General features: G+C 46.9%; 1 protein-coding gene across 1 annotated transcript in view; it reads right to left on the bottom strand.

The window, feature by feature from the left end:
* The window catches only part of carmil3 (capping protein regulator and myosin 1 linker 3), a 55,135-nt gene that overhangs the window by 31,502 nt on the left and 6,133 nt on the right, over positions 1-17,500 (bottom strand). Inside the window, exons 3-15 of the mRNA XM_076293760.1 lie at positions 11,803-11,853; positions 11,582-11,641; positions 11,351-11,472; positions 10,652-10,746; positions 9,503-9,573; positions 9,099-9,172; positions 6,448-6,523; positions 5,924-6,012; positions 4,612-4,706; positions 3,838-3,924; positions 2,560-2,669; positions 2,039-2,116; positions 1,391-1,467 (exon numbers count right to left, since the gene is read on the bottom strand). Coding sequence (XP_076149875.1) covers positions 1,391-1,467; positions 2,039-2,116; positions 2,560-2,669; positions 3,838-3,924; positions 4,612-4,706; positions 5,924-6,012; positions 6,448-6,523; positions 9,099-9,172; positions 9,503-9,573; positions 10,652-10,746; positions 11,351-11,472; positions 11,582-11,641; positions 11,803-11,853 — 1,085 coding nt within the window. The remainder of the gene's footprint in view (positions 1-1,390; positions 1,468-2,038; positions 2,117-2,559; positions 2,670-3,837; positions 3,925-4,611; positions 4,707-5,923; positions 6,013-6,447; positions 6,524-9,098; positions 9,173-9,502; positions 9,574-10,651; positions 10,747-11,350; positions 11,473-11,581; positions 11,642-11,802; positions 11,854-17,500) is intronic.

Raw genomic sequence — 17,500 nt, 5'->3', positions numbered from 1 at the left:
ATTAGCTGCATGTGAGTGTAGCCAATATAAATGGTATCAAGAAAGATGGACGTATGTGGAAAAAGGCAGATTAAATACAATCAGGTTTACAGGCAATTTCATGAAATGCGATTGTAATAGCCTATACAATTTTAAGGCTTGGGCCTCGGTCAAACTATTAACAAGTCTTTAGGGCAAAGAAAAAAAACTTCAATATGGATTTTTTTTTCTGCGGAACACCTGCGCAGCCATGGCACATCGTTTAAACGACAGCACACAGTTAGTGAAACACTGCCCACAGTTTATAAAACATTGCTGACCACACGGTTTAATCCACTCAGCTCGAACCCATGATACGATCTACACATTGCTTGAGACCGCGGTCTCCCACCCAGCCTCCAACTACGTGACTGCCCAGCTGTGGCCTCCAAACACATACTGTACACGTGCTTTCTCCAGTGCTACGCACACACACAAACCTGCTCTCTCCAATGCTACTCACACAATCCCTCTCCCAACAACTGCAGCTTTGGCCCATCCCAGCTGAACCCAGTGACACACAATGTCCCCAAAACCACTCGAGGCATAGTCCTCTCCCGCAGATGAGATATGCCAGTGTCGTTAAAACACACACACGTACAGATCATGCTGGCGCTGTTATCTGCTGTCTCCCCCTGAACTCATGCTGTTTTTTAATGGGGAAGCAACAGGGAGAGCTATCAGAGGGCTGAGTTGTCCAGATTACTGTACTGTAGGTGAAGAGCGCAGCCATGCTGTGATAAGGACTATTGCTTAATCACTAAACACTGAGGGCCATGGCTGGTGAAATTTTCTCTGCCTGTAAAATCTTGATCCATGACAGCGCGGGCGAGTTGAGAGTATGACTCGTGTTTTCAGGCGGACACTCTCTGATAAGCTGTCAAGGCCGGAGCAGTGGTCGGCTGGTGAGGTGTCTGACCTGAGACTGTGGCCACAGAAATCTAGTCGGCTGGGCTCCACTGAGCCACAGTGGGGGTACGGGGCTGGGAAGATGAGAGGCAGCGGGATGTCGTGTGTGTGTGTGTGTGTGTGTGTGTGTGTGTGTGTGTGTGTGTGTGTGTGTGTGTGTGTGTGTGTGTGTGTGTGTGTGTGTTAGTGTGTGTGTGGGCATGTGTGTGTATCAGAGTGTGCATATATCACCTATATACAGTATCACACTCATACAAACATACGCACACAAAACAGTAGTCTACAGGGGGGGCAGGGTTGAGCAAATGAAACTCAGCAGGATGTGGATGTGTGTGTGTGTGTGTGTGTGTGTGTGTGTGTGTGTGTGTGTGTGTACTGTATGTGTGTGTATGTGTGTGTGTGTGTGTGTGTGTGTGTGTGTGTGTTGTGTTGTGTTGTGTTTGATCGGCAGGTTATCACTCACCTGTGAGAGAATGAGTTTCTGGAGAGGTTCAGATAGGAAAGATCAGCACAGCATCCCCTTAGCAATGCCCCGAACAACTTCATGAAAGACAGCAAAAAAGAGAGAGATGGAGAGAGTGAGACAGGGTGGGAGATGGAGAGAGAGAGATGGAGAGAGTGAGACAGGGTGGGAGAGAGAGAGAGATGGAGAGAGAGGGAGGAAGAGAGATAGGCGGTGGATGTAAAATGGGAAGATAAAGAGAAGTACAGAGAAGTGGTTACAGATAGAAAGCACTGAGTTATCAAAAGTCATCAAAAATAAAAAAAATGTATACTGTTACAAAAAACCTCATTCACGTACACATATGCACACGCATACAGTATATGCACATGCACACACACACCATACACACCAGGGTTGTGCAAAATTCCAATTCAATTCTTGAATTTCACTTGCATTTCAATTGAGGTAGCAAACAGGAAGCAGAATTGCAATTAGAATTTTGCACAACCCTGATACACACACTCACGCACACATTCACAGTAGTCTCTAGTCATATCAGGGAGCAGATGAGAGTTTCTGGCAGAGCCCAGCTGTGCCTCTTTCCATCATGCAGGCAGACCCTTTCATCATGAGCAGTTTATAACTGATCCGACAGCTAGCACTTACTGAATCCACCACACAGTCTGTCCCGGAGAGATCCAAGTGCACCAGGCAGTTTGGCTGGGCCAAGAACAAGTAAAGGTTCTGCAGGGAAAAAATGGTTCTTATTAAACTGTGACCCGGTAAGTGCAGATTTGTATGCATGATTCTGTGTCTTTGTCTTGCATTTGGATCTGGAACTGTTTGTCCATTTATCTTTCTCTTATCCACAGTACATTTGTTATGGTGGTAACATTTGGCTCGAGGCCAGATCTGGCCCTGATGTCATAGCCCTTGTAAGGTGTTCAGGTCTGTGGGACCCGTTTTTAATGTTTGCTAAAAGCTAAAATTGCTTGTTATGGCTGTAATGATTTAAACACCTAATAATGTGGTGGGTCCACCAGACCCGGGAACATTGGCTGAGTAAGAAAAAAATATGAACTCCTAACAAGGGTTAATGTGGGACAGATCAGTGCCTCATCAGGGCCACAACTGGGCCAGTGCTGTGCTATCAGTATCCAGACAGGTGCGATGCCGACGTTTCTCACCGTGGCATCCTCGCCAGACAGCACCCCGGGATTCTTGCTGAGGTCCAAGTGCAGGAGGGAGTTGGAGTAGTCGTCACTGGAGCAGAGCGCCTGAGAGAGAGACATCACACCTGGGGGCAGGAGGAAGGAGGAGGAGGAGGAGGAGGAGGGGGGGGGGAGAAGAGGGATGGAGAGAGGGAGAGAATGAGGCAGTTTGGGGATGAGTAATGTGCAAAAAAAGGGAAGCAAAAATAGACAGACCGTGCAAAAACACCTCCATCAGCCACTATTAGAATGTCAGTGCGGAGGCATTACCATTAGAATGCGGCTGCCCACCTGCCCCCTCTCTGGTGCTAAAAATCATAACCCAATGTCTCCATTGACTGTCACTTATCCTTAAACAGCGTCGGGGCTGGCTGGCAGTGGGACAGGCCCATATGGCAGTGTGCCCTGGCCAGAGTCACGCTGGTCTGCCCACTGGGCATGACAAGAGAACAAGGGCACCATGCCGTCCATTTATCACTGTCCGCAGCGGCGGCAACTATCAAAGATTTACCGCTTAATATCACTGCTGTCAGACACGCAGACTCCCCGCTGCACGTTTCTCTACCTCGCATTCAAATTGCCGATGTTCTTACGGAAGAGAGTATGCGAAGGGTGCGAGCGAATGCACCACGCGCGAGCATCACATAAAGTGTTATTCCGGGACGGAAATGAAAGGTCGGGAGTAGGAGCTGAGCCAGGAGCTACCGGAGAGAAAGGTAGAGAGTAAGAGAAAGAGAGAGAGGGACAGCAAGGGAGAGACACATGGCTTTGTAGATACACCAAGCTCTCCTGCCTGTGCAGGTTTGTTTACGAATACACGGCAGCCACCACATAGATTGGTTTACTGATTTATGGGGACACGGGGGTTTATCAGATTTATTCCGCCCCGTGGGCAGCGCTTTCATGATGTTTGCTGTGTCCTGTTATTCCTTTGTCAATACAGCTGTAAAGACTTGATAAAGTTCTCCCTTTCTCCACCACTCTCGCCAAACAACATGGACGGAGGGAATTGACTGTTTTTCCATTCATGATCTTTTGGATGCTCCCTGCCCCTGCCATGCTGCCCTGTCCACCCCGTTATAAATTGTGTATTGATTGGAGGATAAGATGCTGGACTGATGCAGTGGCAGACCGTGTTTTTTTTTTTTTTTTTTTTAAATACAGCGACCAGCATGTCAACAGGATTACAGGAGATTCGGAACTCGTCCACCAGGGGGTGCTGTCTCCCCAGGGAGATAGCACAGCTGCACACACCCTTAGAGGAGAGGGAGGTCTTGGAGAGGTTGAGCAGGCGTAGACCTTTGTTGAGGCGGCACACTTGCTGGATGAGATTGGAAACCCCTGCATGGGCAGACACACACACACACACACACACACACACACACATATATAGTTAGTCAGGTGGAGAGCTACATGCATGCATACAAATGCTGACACAAATTCATTAAAGAGCATGGCTGCAGTCCAGTTTGCCGTTAAGTGTAAGCTGCACTGACTGTGTATGTACACACACACACACACACACACACACAAACATGTTGATTTAATGAAGAGTGGCATGTGTCGGCAAGAGAATGATGAGTGATCCTGGCAAAATACTGAGCCTCTGACCCTGGAGAGGGGGAAGACAGTTACAAAGGACATAGTCTCACACACACACACACACACACACACACACGCACACACACACACACACATGCACAAACTCAAGCACACACACATAGGCACATAAGTGGCAGCACACACAGACACACACACACCACCCTCAAACCAACAAATAGAAAAAAATACCACAGAGAGAGAGAGAGAGAGAGAGAGAGAGAGAGAGAGAGAGAGAGAGAGAGAGAGAGAGAGAGAGAGAGAGAGAGAGAGAGAGAGAGAGAGAGGGAGAGAAGCCGGCACAGGCAGCTACCACGTACACACCCACATACAGACTGAAATAGAGATGTAGGGCTCTTACGCTGACAGACAATGACAGAAAAAGCAGAGTAATAAAAGCAGAGAGAGAGAGATGAAAGCAATATGTACCCTGGCTGTCCAGCGTGTTGTGGGCCAGGTTTAGGGAGTGGATCACAGACGCCGGGTTCTCACACAGAGCCGTGGCCATCTTCTGAGGGAAATCCCTGCCCGGTGGACCAACAGAGAGACATGACACCAGATGAGACTGCAGCCAGGCAGAGTCCATCAGACACATGATCAAAGACCAGGTGGGTGAGGGGGTTGGGCTAAGGGCTGAGGGGCTTAAACTGACAGGAAGAGATGTGTCGACAATCTGCAGATATCAGAGACTGGTGGCGTGAGACAGGGTGGAGATGCGGGAGAGTGACACTAACTGGGCTATAAGGGCCCCCAAGAAGATCATAGCTTTGATACCCAGAGAGCTCATATGTTAGGACAAACTATAAAGTATACTATACTGAGGGGGAAGAATGAGACTTAATTTTTTTATGTCTGACTGCAGTGTGTCAGTCACTCATTGAATCAGTCCCCACATTCAAAATTGCACTCTAGTACAACTTCCTGACAATGAGAAGCTGGAAAAAATCTGCAAGAATAATCAAACTGGCAACCCAAAACACTGGCACCTCTCAGACATTTATAGATATGCAGCAGAAAGACAGGCAGACTCCATTAACTAAGAATAAGGACCCTTCACCAATCCTCTCAGCTGATTCCATCAGGCCGGTGTTTCAGAGCACCTCTGGCCACAGAAAGAACTTCCTCTTTCACTCCCACGGTAATACGTATGTTAAACAAGCATAAATACATTGTCACTACATTATAATTCAGCTTAGCACAGATACTCTTCTTTAATTATCTATGACAGTGTGTGTGTGTGTGTGTGTGTGTGTGTGTGTGTGTGTGTATGTGCTTTAAATGTTATGTGAATCTTTCACTAATGCATGTTTTCATGCACCTCTAACCCAAACCTTTATGAGCCTCAAGAAAATGTTCTAACATGCATGACAGAGTGTGTATGAGTGTGTTTGTGTGTGTGTGTGTGTGTGTGTGCGTGTGTGTGTGTGTGTGTGTGTGTGTGTGTGTGTGTGTGTGTGTGTGTGTGTGTGAGACAGTACAAGTTTCCAGGCAACTCTGTGTGGATGTGAGCATGAGTATTTTTTTGATCTTTGAAATATACCTACTGAACTTCAAGTCGCTTGAGATAAAAGCATCTGCTAAATGAATAACTAAAGATGGACTAGGGATGCCCAAGGAGGAGATATGAGTGATGAAATGTACACCTCTGTGGCCTTGGGATAAATGTACTGTATATCAGCTGAGTGATGAATGAAGAATGTAAGGATGTCAATGTGTGACTCAGTGGTCTGAGAGAACTAACGATTTGAGGCCGGCGTTTTCCAGGGTGACCTCCTCCAGACTACTGGACTTGCTGACGGTGTGAAGAACCTGCTCCACCACCTCCGAACCCTGAAAAGACAGGTCAGAAAGGCACTCAGACTTCTGTACCTGATATACTGTATGCAAAACACTGCATCTGGTGTACTGTATACCAGCACTGACAAACAAATACATAAATAACAACTAGAGCAGACAGAGAGATACTGTAGAAACAGGCAGAGGAGGTGACAGAGAGAGAGAGAGAGGGAGAGAGAGGGGGAGATAAAAAGGGGTACTGACAAACAGAAAAAGAAAAAAGAGAAGTCACACAGGCAGACAGGATGGAAACTTTGGAAAGGAAGTCTGGATAGGAAACGGAGGAGTCAAAGGCAGACACTGAGCCAAAAGGCAGATACTAAAAAAAACTTTTAAAAAGTGCCCTACACAAATTTGCCTTAAATGCCCTATACCAGGTCATTCAGAGTGAAATAAACAACACGTCAGAGAGGAAAAAGGGGTTGTTACCAAGCGCAAATCCTTGCAGTAGAGTTTGGTGAACCACGTGTTGTAAGCCATGGATGCCACAATCACAGCAAGATCCCTGTGAAAGAAAGACAGGCACAACTCAACGACTCAAAGATAAATAGCAAAAGGAGAGAGGATGCGAGGAAGAGACTTTAATATTCCAGAACCTCAAACAACATATTCAGCTTCAATCCCCTCACAAATAAAGTATTCATTAAACAAACCCAGCGCTTTCCTTTTTTCCCACTGCCTCTCTCGCTGGCAAGCAAAGCCTCAGCTACACCACATGAATAAAGTCGCTGGGGACTAGGAGGCATTATGGCCCATTATGATTCATGGGCAAAATGACAGATTCAGCAGTAAATTTCTCCCTGAGAGGGTGTCCGGTCCTGAGGAGGAGGAGGAGGAGGAGAAGGGTGAGGTGGGGCTGGGGGGCTCTGGAGGATCGATAGAGAGACGGGCAGCCAGGGCTGTGGATAACTCTGCGCCAAGTCCCTCCGATACAGCTTTTAATCCTGGCCACGGGCCTAAAACGTTCTTACCCTGCGCTGGAACCAGAGCCGACAGCACAGACTGTCCACTCCACAGCCATCAGCAACCAGGAGAGAGTGGAGGAGAGTGAGAGAGAGAAAGAGAGAGAGAGAGAGGCGAGAAAGGTATACAGAGAGAGATAGAGATAGCATGGTGGACAGAAGAGGAAGAGAGGGATGGAGAAAGAGACATGGGTTGAGGGAAGAGGGCGAGAGAAGGAAGGGGGGGGTAAGGGCGAAGGGCAGAGAGGAGTGAGAGAGAGAAAGAAAGAGTGAGAGAACAGAAGTGCTCTTTGAGAGGAATGCCCTCCATTACAATATGGCTGACGGCTGTGTTCTCATTCTCCTCTCCATCACGGCGAGGGAAACTGCTCCTCGTGTTGCCCAGAGGCACATAGCTCGTCTCTCTTCACTGAAGCTCTCTCATGGAAAACCAGCAGCTAACAGCAGATAACAACTAGAGATAAATACCAAAAAAACAAACTACTGCTGCTTATGCCCTGTAATTCTCTCTGGGTATACAGATGAGCTTTGTGTTGCATTGAACCACTCACACACACACAAAGACCTCAATCTCTTCCAGGTCATATAGACTTAGATTTCGAAATAGAGGGAATTCATACGTTCTTTATTCCATAATGGAGAGCCTAATTGAGTATATATTAAATTTGAGTACACAAATTTGACTACACAGATTCCTGTTGACATTCAACAAAGGCTGTTTCATTTTGACAGGCGCAACAGTAACCCCTTTCTCTTTCCTCTGACATGATTATCAAACAATGGATTAAAAAGGATGGAACAGCGTTTCAATGTAGCATCACTTAAATCAGCCCCACCATTAAACATGCCTCCTGCATCTGGGTTCATGTGGAGGCTCTTGTAGTAAGGAGTGGGGGTGAGGTGTGTGGGGGGGGGGGGGGTGGCATGCGTGAGCTCTTTCAAAGCAGGAGCGCTTTCAAAGTCAAACTCGCATGAGACGCAAGCCAAAGAAGAACAGATGAGAAGCGTGCTCGAGTCAAACTCACAGGAGACGCGACAGCGGCACAGCACAAGCACGGTCAAAACAACCGCCGCTACGCTCACTGCACACCGCGCGACTGACACAGAGAAAAACACATCAACAACACAAAAAGAAAACACGAGCATCCACATTTTAACTCCGGCAGCAGTCTCTGTACTGAGGAGTAGCACAAAGATAAAAGAAGGGGGCGCCGACAACGGCGCGAAGCCCCAAACGACACACTGCATTACCAACCGAAGGATAAAACCTTCCTTTGAAGTGTGCGCAGCACGGGGCACTGAGGCTAACCTGCTTTCACCAGCGGCGCAGACACAACACTCTGCCCGGGCAAACACAAAAATCAGCGGCTCAGCACAGACCCATGCTGACCCAGATCAGCCAGTTCAAACAGCAGCGCTCGGGCTATTTGTGAAAGAGAGAGGCAAGCTAGCCAGGGCCTTCACGACACACAAAGCCGGGTGTGAAAATCGGGGGGCTATTTCAGGAGCGAGCCACCACTTGATAAAAATAAAAGAGGTGAGACGACATGCAGGCGACAGTCAGAAGAAAGGCTTTGTGTCAAGCTGATAAATCGGTAGCATGTTGAAGAGAAGGGGGGGGGCATTGGAAAACATGGGCCGGATGTAAAAAACCACAAGACTGCAAATGCAGAATAAGTAGTGGTAGAGGATGTGTGTGTGTGTGTGTGTGTGTGTGCGCGCGCGCATGCATGACAGAGTGTGTATGAGTGTGTTTGTGTGTGTGTGTGTGTGTGTGTGTGTGTGTGCGCGTGTGTGTGTGTGTGTGTGTGTGTGTGTGAGACAGTACAAGTTTCCAGGCAACTCTGTGTGGATGTGAGCATGAGTGATCCGCCTTACCGCAAGTGTGTGTGTCTTTGTATGAGAGGTATTTGTGAGGAAGTGAAAGAGAGATCTAAAGTTTGAGGTAGAACACAAGACCAACACAGAGAAACCAGTGTATAAAAATGGCATATGGTCATACACAGTGGCGGTCACGTCAGAATCCACAGTGACCACCTCCGCCTACGCTGTATGAAGAACTGTGTGAAATGTCACACAAATGGCACTTCGCTTACTTCTTATGGGAAAGGGAGTTACCTGCTTTCCAGGTGACTGAAATCCAACAGGTTAAACTCCCTGTTGTCCTGGGAGTGGTAGATGGTGTCCACATCCTAAGAGAGGGGTGCACAAGGTCACATTAGTGTAAACACACACACACACACACACACACACACGCACACACACACACACACACACACACACACACACACACACACACACAGAAACCAAGTATTCAAGTATTATGAACATGTAAACACAGTGACTCAGATTAATTTATTTATTTTTTAAAAAGCAAAGCCACTGGCCCACTGAACTTCCTCACACACACACACACACACACACACACACACACACACACACACACACACACAGAAACCAAGTATTATGAACATGTGAACACAGTGACTAAGATTAATTTTGTAAAAAGCAAAGCCACTTGCCCACTGAACTTCCTCTTTGCAACCAATGCCATTGTAATCGCACAAGGCTGCGTACGTCTCTGAAAAGCCTCCTGGGTAATAGAGAGAGAGAGCGAGAGAGAGAGAGAGAGAGGCAGAGGCAGATAAAAAGAGAGAGAACAATCAAAAGAAAAGAAGGATACACTAGAAAAAGCGAGAGTAACACTTTGAAGATGTGAGGAGGAGAATAAAATGAAGGTGGTGGGAGGAAAAGAGAAGCTTAAGAGGAGTAATTGAAAATGAACAGAGGAGTAAATAAGAGGTTTAGGGGGAGAGGAGGGAGAGAGGGGAGGGAGAGAGAGGGAGAGGAGAGTGAAGGAGAGAAGAGAGAGGGAGAGAGAGGAGAGAGAGAGAGGGAGAGAAGAGTGAGGGAGAGAAGAGAGAGGGAGAGAGAGGAAGAGAGTGAGGGAGAGAGAGGAGAGGGAGAGAGGGAGAGAGGGAGAGAGAGAGGTGAGGTGGATGGAGAGATAGAGGTGAGGAGAGGCGGCGGAATCCAAAAACAGGATAAGACAGCGTTAACACCAGAGCGCAGCCACGCGTCCGTCCCACACTCTGCCCCATAGGGACTGAATGTGTGATGATAGTGGTTACTATGTGGCTGACTCACAACTGAATGAAAATGTTGATGTGTGTGTGAGACGACTGTGAGCATACTGTGCGTTTTGTGGTGTGAGCTTGAATAACTGGGTGTATTAAGTGGCCATGAGTTTCTGTTCACGCACAAGCAAGTGTGTGTGTGTGTGTCTGTGTGTGAGTTGTGAGTGTGTGTGTGTGTGTGTGTGTGTGTGTGTGTGTGTGTGTGTGTGTGTGTGAGCATGTGTGTTGTGTGTGTGTGTGTGTGTGTGTGTGTGTGTGTGTATGAGAGGTGTGGGTATTAAAAAGAGTATGTCTGAGCGTCTGTCTGCCTGAGTATATGCATTTATCAGAAAGAGGAAGAATGTGTTAGTGTGTTAGTGTGTTAGTGTGTGTGTGTGTGTGTGTGTGTGTGTGTGTGTGTGTGTGTGTGTATGTGCATGCGCATGTGCGCATGTGCACGTGTGTGTGTGTGTGTGTTTGTGTATGTGTGTGTACCACTGAGACAGTACAAGTTTCCAGGCAACTCTGTGTGAATGTGAGAGTGATCCGCCTTACCGCAGGCTCTCTGTGCCTCCACGGACGCCTCTGAGTTGGGGGAGAATTTGGGCCCCCCCTCTGTGAGTTCTCCATCTACCCGACAGATGGGGGGCCTGCAGTAACAAGGAAGACAAGCACGGCAACACAGTGAACAAAAAAGACACACACACACACACACACACTTCCCAGCACTTTCAAAAAAGCCTTCAATTTGAGTGTGTAGAGGACAGGAGCTAATGTCTTCATTATCCCCCTTTCACCAGTATCATTACGGAGTCAATGTTTGGAATATTAGCTGTCTTTTTAGCATGCGTAGAGAACAGAGGAATGTCAGAAACAAATCACAGACGCCTTTATGAAACACTTTGAGTACAGACACATTTGATCAAGCGGGCGGGGGGAGGGGGGGAGAGAGAGAGAGAGAGAGAGAGAGAGAGAGAGGCACGACTGCAACAGTGACAGGAAATAAGAGACAGAGAGAGATGGAAGGATGGAGAGATAGAGAGAGACAGAGGGAGGGAGAGATGGAGAGGAGAAAGGGAGAGGTAGAGGAGAGAGAAAGAATGAAACAGAGGGGATATGAAAAGACAGGTCCAGAGAGAGAGACGGTAAGGACAAGTGAAGCAAAAGGGAGACGGCGAAAAAGAGGGACAGAAAGAGAATTGGAAATACATAGAAAGAGAGGAAGGACAGGGGGGGGTACTGTGTCTCACTCACGCAAAGATGGAGTTGTTGAAAATCCGTGACAGGGCAAAGTTGACGTGGCCAATGAGCTGATCCAGGTGATCAATGCACTGTAATCTGAGGGAGTAGGTGGCCTTGTCCGTCTCTATGACAACCTGTGGCGGCAGACATTTCAATCAAGTACTGCAGTCTCAAACACCAGGAACCTTGCACCAACTGACAGATGGAGCACCTAAAACAGCAGGGCGTCCCAGCATGCCTCACCTGATACTCTGGGTAAGCATTCATTCCCCGAATCTCCAGGAAGTTGAATGTCTGTTCCATCTACAACCAAAGGAAGAATTACTCCAGAGTTACTATAGGTTAGTCCAGTAATAAACACCTCTTGTTTAAAGTAAAATCTGGCAAGATTTGTGTGAATAAAGAATAGTGAAGTGTGAATAAAGAATTGTGAAGTGTGAATAAATAGTAGTGAAGTTGATAACCTTGGTTGGTAGTTTGGCAGCCAAAAGGTAAAGTCTCCATGTTGTCAGAACCTGAAATGTAGAGATAAGGCCTTATTGATCTCTGACTTACAGCACAACAATGCAAACACTAGCTTCACAAAAGAGAGACACAACTCCTGTACAAACATGGATGTCTGATTTTACTCCACATTTTGTCAATACTTAAACAGGATAAAAACAAAATCTAATTCAAACACAATTAAAGTTGGCCACAACATTGGCTAACTTGACATCCATACAGATGGAGAATAGCTCCTCAAAGACTCAAATAAGAGCTTCCTAATATCAACATTCTTGTCATTGTAGATGCTCTGTCTCGTCCCCAGACCCTGCTTGTTTACCTAAATGTTAAACGAATGACACTTCTAATCTGGACGGTACACAGAAACACATTCAGCATTCTGTCAAAGCTGTCATTGCAAATCAAAGCTACATTGCAAAAGAGTTTGGTTTGAGGATGAGACAGATGTCCAGACATTATCTCACTACATTTGATTCATTGTTAATAAAGACATTCAAAAGTAATGTTTTCTTAATATGATTTTTTTTAGACCAAAGAGCAATGCTATCAGGCAGCTTTATGAATAAATCATAGCATTTTTTCTGCAGTAGAAGCATTGCCTCACTGAAATTTGATAGAGACACAGGGAAATTGAGCCTCTCTGTCTTCTTAGCTGGGAAATGAGGGATTATGTGAGTATGGACAGAGAGAACTACGGTGATGGGGAGAGGGAGAAAGAGGGAGAGAGAGAACAGAGGGAGAGAGAGAGAGGGAGACACATGGAAGGAAAGGGTTTATGTTTGTTTGTGTGTGTACAGGGGTATGAGATTCTCTGTGTACTTGCTTTTATGCATAAGTGTCTGTGTGTGTGTGTGTGTGTGTGTGTGTCTGTGTGTGTGTGTGTGTGTGTGTGTGTGTGTGTGTGTGTGTGTGTGTGTGTGTGTGTGTGTGTGTGTGTGTGTGTGTGTCTACAGAGAGAAGAGAAGAGTCTGGGCCAGTCTGCAGTGCTACTTAATCTCATTCATAATTCAAAGCCCTTAATTAACATACTCCATTTAGACCCTCCCAGACTACACCTCCTTCACTCTCTCTCTCTCCCTCCCTCCTCTCACACACACACACCCTTTAACTCACACACCCTGCTTCAACACCCCCACCACCCCAACCACCACCATCACCACCTTGCTTGATTAGACTACCACTATTCTCTGTCTCTCCTGTCCTCTTTTGTCCCCTCTGTCTTGCCATACTGTAAGTCAGAGTGTGTACATTCCTCCTGTTCAGCTCTCTCCCTCTATGACTCCCCTTTATTTCGATTATAGGCCCTCTTGGCCATAACAATCTCTCTCTCTCTCTCTCTCTCTCTCTCTTTCTCTCTCTCTCTCTCTCTATGTCTGTCCCTCTCACTCTTTCTGTCTCTCTCTGTTTCCCTTTCTTCTTTGCTCGCAGGCCTCTATTCTTTTCTGCTCTGTCGCTTCCAATTCCTTGCGGCCTCCCTCCGATGAATCTCTAATGGCGTCCCGCTGTGAGGGAGAGGGAAGGCGATGGAGACACCAGATTTCCCATTAATGAAGTCCTCAGATTCACTCCTGCTCTCTCTGCCTCTCTCCCCTCTGTCCAGCCCTCTCAATCGTTCACCCCCATAGGCCCTTCACTCTCTAGTCTTCATCGGGTTGGTGTTGTGGATGGGTGTGGGCAGTTAGGAGTAGGACCAGACCGGACAGCATTCAGAGCAGAGGCTAAAGGACCTGTCAGAGGGAGACTGGCACACACACACACACACACACACACACACACAGAAAGAGTGTGTGTGTGTGTGTGTGTGTGTGTGTGTCTGTGTGTGTGTCTGTGTGTCTGTGTGTGTCTGTGTGAAAGAGCAGGGCTCAGTAGGGAGCTATTGAAACATTGTTAGCCACATCAAATTCCCTGACAAGCTTGAGAACCAACGTGTATAAACATATTGTAGCACACACACACAAAAAGAGAGGGGGAGAGACAGAGAGATGGATAGAAGAGGGCAGGCAGGAGAAAGACAGAAAGTGATCAATAGGCTGTTATAGTTTCTGAAGAGAGTGAGAGACAATGTCAATGGAGGGGGAAAAATGAAAGAGAAGTCTGTTTGACGAGGAACAGTCGTCTACTACGCCGTACGCCACATAATCTGTGATCCTCTGCAGGCTTTGTTATCCGAAAGAGGCGCAGACAAAAGATCAGCACATAAACACTAGCATCAATTATTGAGTCCTCGTGGCGGGTTTTGATCTGTTTATGAGTGCGCTAAGCAATGCTAGGGCTGGATGCTCCGTGTGTGCGCTGCCCTGGAATAACGCATAAATTAGAGCACTTCAAAGGCTGCGGGCCTACAAATTCCAAAGGGGTAGGAGGAGGTCTGGGCTGCTAGCGCCAAAATATGCACAATGAGGATTTCTCCTTAAATGCGCTCCCATGAATAATGAACTGTATCTGTATGGGCTGTGTCTCCATGAGATTTTCTTTATATATATATATATATAAAAACGGAGAAACAGTTTGAGAGAGTTTTGTCGTCTGGTGCCTGTCTGCTGGAGTGGAGTTAAATTGGTGTGACCTAAGCTCTCTCCAGTGAAGCTGGATTTGGCACCTTGCTGTCACAGATGGAGGTCAGTGTAGGTTCAGTCGCTGAGGGACGGCTGTCAGTGTCGCCCAATCACTGGCACTTTGGAGGGCACAGAGGGCCTGGCTCCCCGGCTGGGCATCCAATCGGATCAGTCTGGGGTTGGGTGGGGAAGAAGGAGCGGACTTCTTAGCCTATCTGCCTCCTGCATCCAATCAAGCCTTCGGAGACAGTGTCTCGCTGATGAGAGCTTTGGCAATGGCCTCCAAGTCATGGCACCAAGTTAGTTCAAAGGAAAAGTGAGCGACTGAGAGAGAGAGAGAGAGGGAGGGAGGAGGGGTAGGAGGAGAGAGAAGAGAGAGAAGCAAGAAAGAGTGGCAGTTGGAGAGAGTGAGGGAGGAGGGTGAACGAATGAGAAGAAAGAAGAGACAGGAGAGAGAGCAAAGGGAAGAGAGAAGAGAGGAGGAACAGAGAAGAAGAAATGAAAGAGAGAGAGAGAGAGAGAAAGAAAGACAGAGAGAGACCGGCTGAGTAAGGCAGAGAAGGAGGAGGAGGAGGAGGAGGAGGAGGAGGAGGAGGCATGCGTGGAGGAGGCGGGGGATTATATTAATCATAAGTCGCTAGGATCTTGCTGACTCTCTCCCACTTCAAACGCGGTCCAGGATTCAAAGGGGGAGCCGGTTGCCCAGGACACGTCACTCGGACCCCCGTGGGGCAGGGACAGGGAGACCTGGAGCAGCAGGGGGCAGACTGGCTGCCTGCCTGGCTGCCTGTGGGTGACACATCACAGCCTACAGCCATGGAGCCATGGCCAAAGCTGGAGCTGCTGCCCTTGGCTGCTGCACCCGCTGCTCAGGTGAACATGGTTCACAGAACATGGCACAGGGCTTTCCCAGAGGCCACTGCAGCGCTGGCGTAAGGGTTGCACAGATGCCCCAGGTGCCGCTCTTCTCAGAGAAGGACAGAGTGTCCTATGCGGATGTGCCCCTAGGGATATCAAACTGCTACACCAAGTCTTTCATTTAATCTGCAATCAGGCTACTGAATTGAACACAGGGTAGTTACATGCAATCAAACAATTAGTTTATAACTTACATTGTTGCAGAAGAGAATATTTTATTAGAATGTTCAAAACTCCCCTGCAGAAGGGTTATGGGAATTGGATTTATACTTGTTCACTTCTATAAGGCTGTGCACTTAGCATGTAAAATTAAATATTCCAAATTCTGATACAGTAATAGTGCTTTAATGAGATTGGTTCTGCACATGTAGCCACAATGATTGTTTGTTTGCATGTAACCGCACTGTAATTTATAATTTTAATACTATTTAAAATGATATGTTTATTTAGTTAATTTAGGTTTATATATTTTATTTGTATTTCATTTTAATTATGACTTGTGTATGTACATCTTTTGTCTGTGACATTTGGGGTCTATGACATTGGCTGTGCTTGTGTGTATTGGACTGGTAAGCAGCTAACAAATTGCCCTTCTTGAGATCAACCAAGTTGTCTGAACTGAACTGAAAGAATCTGAGGGGGGCAGAAGAGAAGAAAGCAAAAGAGAGACATCGCGAGAGCAAGGGGGTGAGGAGGAGAGAAAGCCTGGCTTAAAAACGTCTGCTCCAGATTCACTAATGAAAAGATGAGACCCCCTATATCAAAGCTCCACTGTAACACATAGGCATAGGGACGTAGGAAAGGCTAGATAAATAGAGGAGAGAAGAGGTAGATGAAACGTAATATTAGCACCCATACACACACAGAGAGAGAGATTATTGTATTCACATATTCACATACTACTGGTATGCATTTAATTGGCATAGGTGTAGCATTAGTAATCTGTTTAATCTGGTGTGTTTGCCAGTGAACTGTCTGTGCCGTGTGTTCCCTTCAATGCTTTATCAATACGTGGCCTATATTTCTGCTGTGCCGCCTGAGCTTATTTGAATGTGAATTCGGGCGAGTGAGAGAGCTGAAGTCAGAGAGCACTGATAACAGGGCTTTCATATCTCCTGGCCTTTTCCGAGCCGCTGGTGAGGCAAAGCTAACCAATACGGCCTGCCCTATGCCAAATGACCTTCAGAGCCCCCCCCCCTCTCTCTGTCTCACTTCCTGTCTCACTCTTCCTCACTGTCTTTTTCTATCTTTCTCTCTCTGTGTGTGTCTCTCTCTCTCTCACTGTCTTGATCTATCAATCTCTCTCTGTGTCTCTCTCTCTCTCTCTCTCTCTCTCTCTCTCTCTCTCTCTCTCTCTCTCACTGTCTTGCTCTTCCCTTCTCTTTTTTGTGTGTGTGTGTCTGTGTGTCTGTGTGTGCGTGTGTGTGTGTGTGTGTGTGTGTGTGTGTGTGTGTGTGTGTGTGTGTGTGTGTGTGTGTGTGTGTGTGTTTGTCATGGATGTAAGTGAGTTGAGATGAGGGGAGTGAATTGCTGCTGCTTCTGCTGCATCATATCTCCCTCACACTAAATGAACTCTGCTCCTCACAGCATCACCCCAGCACAATCTGCATGGTTTGAAGCATCATCCGGCTTTAACACCAATTATTTCCAGCAATTAAGGATCGAGCCACTGCAGGTCAAACTGTTTCCCAATCCCAACTTTGCACATGAAGAATAGAAAAGCTGCACATAACCGCATAGTCGATGCTCCACTTTCCGAGGAAATTGGCAGAATTACTATAATTTAAGATAATAATGTCAGATGCATATAAACCTGATAACTAATAAAACGCATAACTGTTTTGCTTGTGAAAAGACAGCAGGCAACTGAAGGAGCATTTGCTTGTGTTGTGAAAGGCCTATAAAAAGAGGTTGTGATGATGTGGAACAAAGATGTACCGCATCCCACTGTACCAAATTGATTAGTTCGCCATATTGCTTTGGTTTAGTCTGTAAGGTCTAACACTAGTGTGTGCCCTCACTACATCCTTAATTTGTCACTAAACTGAACGAGAAACCAACAACACACATAGCCATGGCTTTGGAAGACTCAACACAACATTACACGACACGACACGACACGACACGACACGACACGACACGACACAACACACAACACTACTCTACACTACACTATACTACA

Source organism: Alosa pseudoharengus, unplaced genomic scaffold (genome assembly GCF_046254945.1).
Source record: "Alosa pseudoharengus isolate Yale_2024_CS ecotype anadromous, Long Island Sound unplaced genomic scaffold, YU_APseudo_1.1 YU_APseudo_1.1_scf_2, whole genome shotgun sequence".
NCBI lineage: Eukaryota > Metazoa > Chordata > Actinopteri > Clupeiformes > Clupeidae > Alosa > Alosa pseudoharengus.
This window is presented reverse-complemented; position numbering and strand designations above follow the sequence as displayed.